This window comes from Erythranthe guttata, chromosome 4 (assembly GCF_056151865.1).
Source record: "Erythranthe guttata isolate IM_541 chromosome 4, IM_541, whole genome shotgun sequence".
Taxonomy (NCBI): domain Eukaryota; kingdom Viridiplantae; phylum Streptophyta; class Magnoliopsida; order Lamiales; family Phrymaceae; genus Erythranthe; species Erythranthe guttata.
The window spans coordinates 5,392,472-5,402,500 of NC_142536.1; the positions used below are offsets into that span (position 1 = coordinate 5,392,472).

Sequence of the window (10,029 nt, forward strand, 5' to 3'; positions counted from 1 at the left end):
TTTCTTGCAATATGCTGTAAATTAATTTATTTTAATCATTTTCAAGAACCAAATGAGTCTTTTTAGTTCTTTAAGACTTGTTTGGTCGCCAAGATAAGTTACGATGAATTAAATATTTGGACTTAATTTAATGTTTGGTATCCTTAATAAATTGTCGGGTCGATCAGTTAAAATTATATAATTATGGCTTATCTTGGTCTATTTTGCCTTCTAATGAATTTTTTTTTGACGTTTCAAGCTCCAACAAAATAGTTGGGTTTCATTAGATTATTTTATTTTATTTTGACTAATCATATTTTACCAACTAAGCGGGGCCTAAGTTAACTAGAGAGATTCAGTCCATTATATTTTAAGATCAGCATTTTAGTTCTAAACAACTATTATATTAAGATTTCAAAACAAGAGTTTTAGTACAGAGACTAATTTTACAAGCCCGATGGTACATGCTATTACAGTCATTATATAAAATGTTGTTCAAAAAGGTTGGGCAGATTTCAAAAGTAAGCGTAGTATCGTTTTTCATAGTAGTTCCAAGTTTTGAGATTTTGATCCAATAATTTTTGTAGCAGATAATTCAATGATGGGGAAATATGCAATTCCCCCATAATATGGAAAATATTATGTAAAAAACTCATTTGATTTTTTAGATTTTTTCCCACACCCATATCTCAATCTTAATTAGTGAGACCCTCTTATTAAAATAGGATAAGACATAATTACCCTTAACAACAGTTTTTTTATTTACCTTCTTCTATGCCGTTCTTTCTCTCTCTCTCTCTCTCACGTGAACTCTCTCTCTCACGTGAACTCTCTCTCTCATTCTCTCGTAATCTCTATTTTCTCTCTTTTTTTTTTCTCTTCTTCTTCCTTGCAGATCTGTAAACGATAAACGGCCGCCGCTCGCATTCGAGATTTACACCATCGCCGCTGCCTTCCTCCCTCCTTTTCACACCACCGCCATTGTCCACTCACCCAACCACCGAGACCACAGCCGCCGTATAGGGTTGTGCCGTCAAGATTTGCTACGGTGTCAAACCTCCCAAAAAACTCATGTTGTCGCCTCCTACACATCACACCACCTCCCTTTCGTTGTTTTCGATTTTTTTCTTTTTTTTTTTCTTTCCAGATCTTAAGTAGCAATATCAACGTGACTATAGTCTGGTTTGAATATGACTATTCGATTTTTTTTTGCTACTTTATGTGTTTGAGTTCTTGGAAGGTTCTCAGCAACTCAAAATGCCTTTTTGCATTTAAGGTTTTTTCTTTCTTTCTTTGTGTGTGACTGTGTGTGTTTAAATATTAGAGAGAGAGAGCCCATCATCATACGTGATTTATATATGTATATAATGATTTATTTTTATTTTTATGTATTTTTTGATTTCTCCTTTTTTTTTTTGTTTTTTTTTTCAGATCTGAAAGTTGTATTTTCAGATTTGAACAGCAGCAGTAACATGACTATAGTCATATTCGGATATGACTGTAGTCATATTCGAATATGACTGTAGTCATATTCGAATATGACTATTGTTGAATATAGCGGTAGTCATATTCGAATATGTTCTATCTTCTCGTTTTCAAGTTGACTTCTAATAACTAGATTCAAATTGTGATTTTTTGTGTGGATGTTGATTGGATTGTTTTCGTAAACAATAAGGAATCTTTGTTGTTTTATATAATTTGGTGAACATGACTATACCACACTATATAATCGGAATTGTTAAGTTGAAAAAGTGAAAAACTGCAATATAAAAAAAATATGAATACAGTTAATATAGTCAAATATAGTCATATTCAACTATAGTCATATTCGGCTTTGTAAATCTGTCGAGAAAAGAATTTCAATTTTTTGTTTAAAAAAATTAAAAATAAAATTAAAAAATATTTTGATTAAAATAATATTAAAAAAATAAATAAATAAACAATGGCTAAGTAAAATTCAAAAATAATAAAATAAGAAATAAAAAAATCATTGTTTTTATTTGGTAGCAAATTTTTTAGGATTTGGAAGCAGATTTTAAGCAAATTTTAAAGTCCGAAAATATATTTTTTTTTCTTTTGATTTGGTAGCATTTTTTTAGGAATGTGGAAGCATATTTTTAGGAATTAAGTTATTGTTATGGAAAGAGAGAAAAAAGGAATAATTAAGATAAATTATACTAATTAATCATAATTAGCGTAATTTAGTTGCCTCATTAATAGGAATTTTGTAAATAGTGGATAATTATTAAAAAAAAGTAATGGGTAGTATAAGGGTAAGATTGGAAATAAATATTCTAGGGGGTTTTCACAAAGGAAGAATTATGGCATGGACATATCACCATTTTTTATCTATGAGAGGGGTGTATTGCTAATGACCCCTTCAATGATTGGTTGAACGAGTTGGCAGGTATAAAAATAAATAGATTAAAATAAAATTATATAAAAATAAATAGCTTAAAAATAAAATTGACGAGGAGATATTCCATTCCAATTTTCCCATAAAGGAGAAATTTAAAAGCAAACATTATTATGATTTTCTGTGCTCTTATGTCATTTAATAAATGTATGAAGAAATAAATAAAAAAGAGCATGAATATCAGACTGTAAACTGTACCCTGTCCCCTTGTTGTGGATACACTACTTAGATTTTGTCTAAAAATAAACACTCATTCCTCCTCACCATTCACTATTTCCACCATTTCTTCCACTTTCAGCCTATTCATTAACATACACACACACATATATACACATACACTACTTATATATACATATATGTGTGTGTTACAATATATATAGAATTGATGGCTCTATCAAGAAAATACCAGCTATACCTCAAGCTTGCAGTCATATCTATCTGTTTCTTCTCTCTCACTTTGTTGCCTCCTAAAACAGGTATTTCTCGTGATCGAGGTCGGAATTTCGAATCTCTTTTGATGCATGTGTAATGATTTTTTTTTTTAAATTATAATAATATTGAATGCAAGGCCAAATTCATCTTTGGTTAAAGGGTTTCTTTTTCTTTTTCATTTTCAATTTTTTTTTTTTTTGCATAAGCTTGATTCTTGATAACCAAGTTTAAAAGAATAATTCTACGCTACATCAGGTGAAATTCAGGGTATTACATTATCATCGTTGATTTACACACACACACATCCATGTTGGTGTGTCTGTAAATCATAAACTCAATGTAAACTTGGAGTAGCATATATATAATATTTGATTCCCTACTAAGTTCTTGTAGGACTAAAATCAAACACTTGATCTGCATGTATAGAAATGAACGAAATTTTGCTTATAGCTTGATTTATTTGGTTATAATTAATGAATCAGATTCAGGTGGGATTAAGGAATCAACGGCTGAGAATGAGCAGACGATATTGGGATCTCGGCCACCTGGCTGTGTGAACAAATGCATGAGCTGCAGACCATGCGAGGCAACCCTAGTTATCCCAACTCACAAGATGGTGATCAGCAGTAGTAGTACAAGAATCAAAGGCAAGGGTAGTTTTGTAAAATCATCTCGTAGAGAAGATGATGATACCTACTATCTCCTCTCTTGGAAATGCAGGTGTGGCAATAAGTACTACCATCCTTAATTAAGCTTCATGTAATTAAAACAATTGCTTATTAATATTATTAATTTGATTCTCTTTTTTAATTTTTTTTATTATTATTATTTTTTGTTTTGAAAAATTTCCTTTTTCAATTGATTGGACATCTCTTTATTTGTTAGTTAAATAAATAGTACTTACTGTATTTATATGAAAGAAAGCTAGGTCAGAAATGAATGTACTCTCTCTCTCTCTCTCTCTCTCTCTCTCTCTCTCTCTCTCTCTCTCTCTCTCATCGTAAAATAGAACCAAAATTACATAGTGGTGTCATGTCATTGATTTGGAGCTTTTGATCATTTCAAATTGTTCCATCACATCCATGTACAATGCAACTGTTGCTATAGTATAGTGCATGCATTCAAATTATCTGGAAAAAAAATCGATAGAAAATCAGAATCTCGTATATATTTGATCAATTTTAGTGCAAACAATTTGGAAACTAAGGAATTGAAAGTTAGAATCAAATATATTATCCAAAATCGGAAATTCCGTTCAATTTTTTATGATGATCAAATTCATTTATTGCGATTGTGAAAAGTAAAACTTTTAATGCTTCAAACTTGGAGATCTTATTTGAAAATTTTAAAAATAAGATAAAAAATAAATCAAATTTGAAATAGAAATAATAATGCATTATATTAGCATGAATGATCTAGGAAAAGAGAGGGGAAGATAAATAAGTGATGAAATTTACATATAGAACGAATTAGGGAAACGCAATTGAAAACTTATTTGGATAAAATTCGAATACTAAAAAAATAAAAAAATAATGTGAAAAATATCGAAGTAGTACAATGTTTCTACTCATATTGTTATCACACGATGTTCAAACATCAGATGATTAGTGATCCGTCGGGTAAATTCCTTCTCCTTTTTTAGCAAATGTGCGATCTTAGATTGGGATTTAGATTCTGTAAAATAGAAAGTTCGGACTAATACTGAGGTTAATATTCTGACGTTCAAGTAAGTAAATGATATTGTGCTATTTAACGGAAAAATTCATGCTTCTAAGATAAGATTGTTTTTCGATTTCTTATTCTAAAATACTATAGTGCACGTTTTACTGACCTGCAATGCGACTTTATTTCCTTTATAAATTTTAATAATAACCTAAATTTCCACCCACATTATATAAAGAAAATGTCAAAAGGCCTAATGATTCTTTTTCAATACAGTTTGGATTTTCATTTGGACTTCAGGGCAAGCCCATTTCCATAGGCAATTATTGCACCAAATTAGATAATAAAAAATTCAACCAATCAAGTAATTATATTACTAGTTACTACATCAACAAGTGAGAAAAACTTGAAAATTGAGCAAAATAAAAATGGCGTCTTGCTCCTTCCCCTTTCCCACTACAGTAAACCACCACCACCACCACCACCACCTCGCTCCGCCGCCGAATACCAATTTTATTATGTCCAGCACAGCCAGAGAATCCAACACCTCCTGCTATTCCTTTCCGTCTACAACTAATCTCCACCGTTCATTTTCCATCAAACGCAATTCCTGGTCGGGCCGTTGCCACGCCGCCACCGGTCCGCAGTCGGAGCCTCCACCGGAGAAAAACCCGCCTCCGCCTTCAGGTACCCCTTTCCTCAAATATTTTTGCCTACGTGTTTAATTTTGTTATTACCTTTTTTATGTCACTCTTCTTTCCCGATGAATCAGCTGGGAGCCTATCAAAATTCTATTAATTTAGTGAAATATTACATTATCGAATTAATAATTTAATATGTTTTTATCGAGTTGGGACCGGAATAAAGTATTATTTAAGTGAGATTATTAGTTTTTCGAGGTTCTCATGCCATCCTAATTTCAAGAAAACCCCATTCATTCTTTACTTTCACTAGCATTTTATATCCTGTTTATGAAACTTTGTTCAAAAGTCTTGATCTTCATTTAGCATTTTTCAGTGTGTTAAGAAACCGTTTGTTTGTTTGTTTGTTCTTTATTTTTTTATTTTTTTTTTGTAATCAAGAATCATATGAGGATGATACTGTGATGGAGTATGATTAGATTGGTGGAATTGTGTTGCACTGTTTAAAAAAGTTATCTTTTAACCAGTGGCGAGTTCATGATTTGTTGAATTAAATCTTTTAAGGTTCGGGGCAGCGTCCTGAAAAAAAAATTAGGTTTTTTTCTTTTCTAATTAATTTGGATTTTGAGTGGCTAATTAATAACAATGAGGTGGACTAAATACTATTATAGGTATAAATTGAATAAATTTTAATTGGGGTGGGCTTGAGTCCACTCTGGCAAATGTCAACGATTTTTGTTCTCATGGTATCTTTTTGCCAGCTACCAAATGCAAAAATACAACCGAGTTCTCATAAAGATTGCATAAACTTATCTTGATTAGTCTACACAACTGCATTCTCGCAACATTGCAACGTAGCGCGTATATTGGAACAACCATTTAAAGTTTCGGTTTTTATTCTACAGTCGAGCTTGCAAATGGAAGATCGTAATACGTTAGCCCATTATGTTACGCGTTGAATTAATACAATTATACTGCCTTGAGTTACATATTGTCAACATTCGACAGTGGTTGCATTTTCGTTTTTGATCTCTTTCGTTTCTAGTTCGGATTTAAAAAAAGAATCGCTTATATTATTATTAGGTATAACAGCACCATTCTCCAGATTTCAAGATAGTATGCAGAATTTCCTTGCTGTTCTATTTTGGATGTCTCTTTTCTTCTGGTCTTGTGCATGGGACGGTGGAAATGGTGGCCGACCAAATAACGGATCTCGATTTAGGAAATGAATTCATTTTTTTTTTTTTTTTTAATTTATTTTTTTTACATGCTGTAGATAGATCTTATACAAGATAGTATATAGCAGGAAGAACAAATTTGAGATCGTAATCATCACATTATACAAATGTATTTGTTAGTAACTTCAGCCGCGTGGCTATACGTTATGTTCCTGTAAACTTTTAATCTTTCATTGTTTGTTTCGGTTCACGCGAATGTGTTGTTGAAAAGGCTATATACATGTCTATATATGTTGGGTACTCGTTTGAACATATGCATACTATATATCGGATACATTCTATACTATTACAGAATGATCCTTCATTTGGGAAATGACATTAGGGCTTACAGATGATATTAAGAACATAAATAACAAAAGACAAGGGAAAAAACCGAGATATGTAAATCCTAATTGTTCCCAACATATGAAACTGTAATCGGTCAATATACGGTTAGAGTTTTCTATTGTCACTTTCTCGTACAGATTTGTACCCACCGACGGTGGCACCAACTGCCCAACACATAAAGCACATTTCATCGGAATCCTTTTCTCATACCATAATCACTTATATTAGGTCAACTCACTCACCAGACCCTCAAGTCACCAGATTCGAACGCACTCTCTTGTTTCCCACACTCAAAAATGGATCTCACTCTCACTCACACAAAAGAACTGCAATCTAGAACTCGAAGGAGATTCAAATTTGTATGTCTTGTCCCCTCTCTCTCTCTCTCTCTCTCTCTCTCTCTCTCTCTCTCTATGGTTCACTATATCCAAAATAGAGAGCAAAAGTAATACATCCATCGTCATAGTCAAACGAGTGTTTCGCCGGAAGATCATAAGGAAAATTCAATATGGTAGTACGGCAAGAGAAGAGAGAGAGAGCAGAAGGCCAAATTTTAGGATTGAAAACTAGGCGGAGTTGAAATACCTTGAATGAGTGGTTCAGACGAAAGAGTTGAGAGTCAACCTAATTAAAGAAGAAAGGAAAACCTAATTTGTGAGCCTGACCATGATTCCTATGAAATTATCATTGTAATAATAGACTCATAATTTTGTGCTTTGTTTGCTACTTTATTTGATTCTTGTAATATATGTTGGGCTCTTGCGAGAAAATGAGCTAACACTCCATATGGCTAGAGAAAAAGGTTTTATTTTACCAATTATTGATCAACTTTTCTAATTATTATTCTCTTTCAAATGAATTATAAATCAAGTGTTGTCACACATTATTAACACGCACAATTGAAATCCAGCGGCGCCGCCGTTGTTTGGGCGGTGACATTTATTCCCGCGGCTGAAACGCCAAAAATCAAACGGCCACAATCAACAATCATCGCAATTTATTACTTCACACGTAAAATAAAATCCCCAATTAATTTTTGACAATTCCCAATTTCAAATCCAACGGCCACCATCAACTGTCCAGTCACTATAAATTGGGGGCAACAGAAAAAAAATCCACCGCCATTGAAGTTCAACACGCGGAGATCAGTCTCCGGGAAAACATCTGTGTCATTATCAACGACGAGTATGTTGCTGAGAAGCTCGTCCGCTCCAATCCTGAATCCATGGCTACCAATTTCAGCTTCCGGGTCCGGGTCGTCGCCGGAGCCCGATACCCTGCCCCAGTTAAAGCGAACGCCGTCGCTCTGCCTGACGACGTCGTTTGAGGACTTCTCCGGCAGAATCACGCCGAAGAAACTCGTCTTCGATTCGGAATCAAAAGACCCGCTGAATTCCAGGAAGAGCTCGAAGCTTCCCGCCACCCCGAAACCGGCAAAAATAATATTGGGATTTTGGCCCAAATGTTATCTCTTCATCTGTGGCCCAATACCAGCATGTAACCGGCCCATCTTGGAGCAAGCCCACACTTGAAAAAGCCCACGTGGAGAATTGGTCTTGACCCAATTAAGGGGTCAAAACGTGAAAAACGATTAATCTCTCCACCGATATACTGATTCGGCTCTCTGCTTTTTTGTCCTCTTTTCTGGTCCGATTTCTCCGCCGGAAATCTGTGACACCAGTATCCCGATCCCTCGGCTTCCGTTGAAGTCGGTTCTTGGGGGCTATTAAATAGACCTCTTCTTCGTGAGAGAACAGTGACCAAGAGGGACCAAGAAAACTCAACCTGCTTTTCACCTTGTTTCAAAATTTCTTCTTCGTGACGATTCGACTCTTTGTGAGTCTCGACTCTTTGTGAGTCTCAACTCTTTGTGAGTGGTTGGGTGTTGGGTTGAGTGCTGTGTGTGTTTGATTTATTCGAACTCTTGGTCCTTTGTGAGTTGGGGTTTCTCGGGTTTTTCGGTTAGAGATCTGAGAGTGCTTTGGGCTGTTGGGCTAGTTCCGGTGGGCAAGGGGCTGCTGCTGGTGAGTCTTGGACGAGGACAAATGGGAATTGAGACTGAGCCGGAAAATCGAATCGTCGGTGGAGCTTCCTCATTGCAGAATTTATATTCTGCCTACGGTTTCATTTTCTTTTCCTTTTATTAATTGCATGCAGCAATTCTCAATTCTCAATTCTGATTATTATTAATTGTTGGTTTTGATTTGTTTAATTAATTCCTATGATCATGTTTATTGATTATTTAATATTGTCTGTTGCTCATAGTTGGTTTACGGTAATTGCTGTCTTTGATATAATTAGTAATTAATTGTGTTGATTAATTATATTATATTATATTTTAATTGTTTCTAATAAAATATGAGTATTTTGATTTTGTGTGGTTTGTCTTCTCCGGGCGGATACCCAACAAATAATCAGGGAGAAAAGAGGAGGGCACGATGCGGCGGTGGTGGAGATGGAGAAAATGTCGCAGACGCTGGTGGTGGGCGGCGGCGGCGGAAGTAGGGGTGGCGGAAGTGGTGGGAGAGGGTCGAGTGACGGGTCGGGTTCGGGTCAACAGGATCCGGGGAATTGGAACGCGCGTGAGATTACGGATGCTTACTATGCAACTATGATCGAATCCAATCCGGGGAATCCTCTTTTGCTTGCAAATTATGCTAAATTTTTGAAAGAGGTAACCCTTTTCAAAAACCTATTTATTATAAACAAAATTTCAAATTATAAATAGAATTTTCCGAATTCCGCCGATTATGATCCAAACAATTTCCAATTCCGGAACAAGTTTTTTCATTCGAAATTTCCAATCCGCAATTAGTAATTTACGTCTGAAAATGTTAATTCCGATCAGATATATCCGATTTCCATCCCGAGTAACAAATTATTATCGATGCGTTTTTTCGTAGGTTAAGAGAGACTTTAGAAAAGCGGAGGAGTATTGTGGAAGGGCAATATTGGCAAACCCCAATGATGGCAATGTGTTATCACTCTATGCTGATCTAATATGGCTTACGCATAAAGATGCCGATCGAGCCGAGTCTTATTTCGATCGAGCCGTTAAAACCGACCCCAATGACTGGTCACAACTCGATTCTCTCTTTCGTGCTTTATTGATTCGATAATTAACTTCACCATTACTTCTCAACTGAATTCAGTAGTTTCCATAAAAAAAGTTTGTTACGCTACTATGGTTTATTTATTTTATTTCCGCCACAATCTTTGAGTACATCTTACGCAAGAATCGAAAATTAAGATAACCGATCATGTTATGAGATATTTCTAGATATTATATACGTGGTCGAATGAGTTTTGCGGTCAATAATTGACAAATAATGTT

General features: G+C 34.7%; 2 protein-coding genes across 4 annotated transcripts in view; both read left to right on the top strand.

Moving 5' to 3' along the window:
• The first annotated feature begins 2,479 nt into the window (after nt 1–2,479).
• On the top strand, nt 2,480–3,637 carry LOC105972282 (EPIDERMAL PATTERNING FACTOR-like protein 2). Of its 3 annotated transcripts, none has more exons than XM_088816649.1 (2): nt 2,480–2,889; nt 3,310–3,637. In XM_088816649.1, the coding sequence occupies exons 1-2, from the start codon at nt 2,781–2,783 to the stop codon at nt 3,573–3,575; spliced, it is 375 nt and encodes a 124-aa protein (XP_088672775.1). In that variant the 5' UTR covers nt 2,480–2,780; the 3' UTR covers nt 3,576–3,637. The 3 variants fall into 3 exon arrangements, with proteins under 3 accessions (XP_088672775.1, XP_012852670.2, XP_012852671.2); XM_012997216.2 differs by having other exon boundaries at nt 2,484–2,871; XM_012997217.2 differs by having other exon boundaries at nt 2,489–2,871; nt 3,316–3,637.
• Nucleotides 3,638–7,601: 3,964 nt separating this feature from the next.
• The window catches only part of LOC105972429 (Tetratricopeptide repeat (TPR)-like superfamily protein), a 2,861-nt gene continuing 433 nt past the window's right edge, over nt 7,602–10,029 (top strand). Inside the window, exons 1-3 of the mRNA XM_088817431.1 lie at nt 7,602–8,192; nt 9,080–9,369; nt 9,599–9,771. Of these exons, the coding sequence (XP_088673557.1) occupies nt 7,883–8,192; nt 9,080–9,369; nt 9,599–9,771 (773 nt within the window). The 5' untranslated portion in view covers nt 7,602–7,882. The remainder of the gene's footprint in view (nt 8,193–9,079; nt 9,370–9,598; nt 9,772–10,029) is intronic.

Coding starts and splice junctions, on each gene's coding strand:
- LOC105972282 (XM_088816649.1), top strand. CDS start 2,781: ATGGCTCTATCAAGAAAATACCAGCTATACCTCAAGCTTGCAGTCATA. Junction 2,890..3,309: donor AGGTATTTCTCGTGATCGAG/GTCGGAATTTCG, acceptor TTAATGAATCAG/ATTCAGGTGGGATTAAGGAA.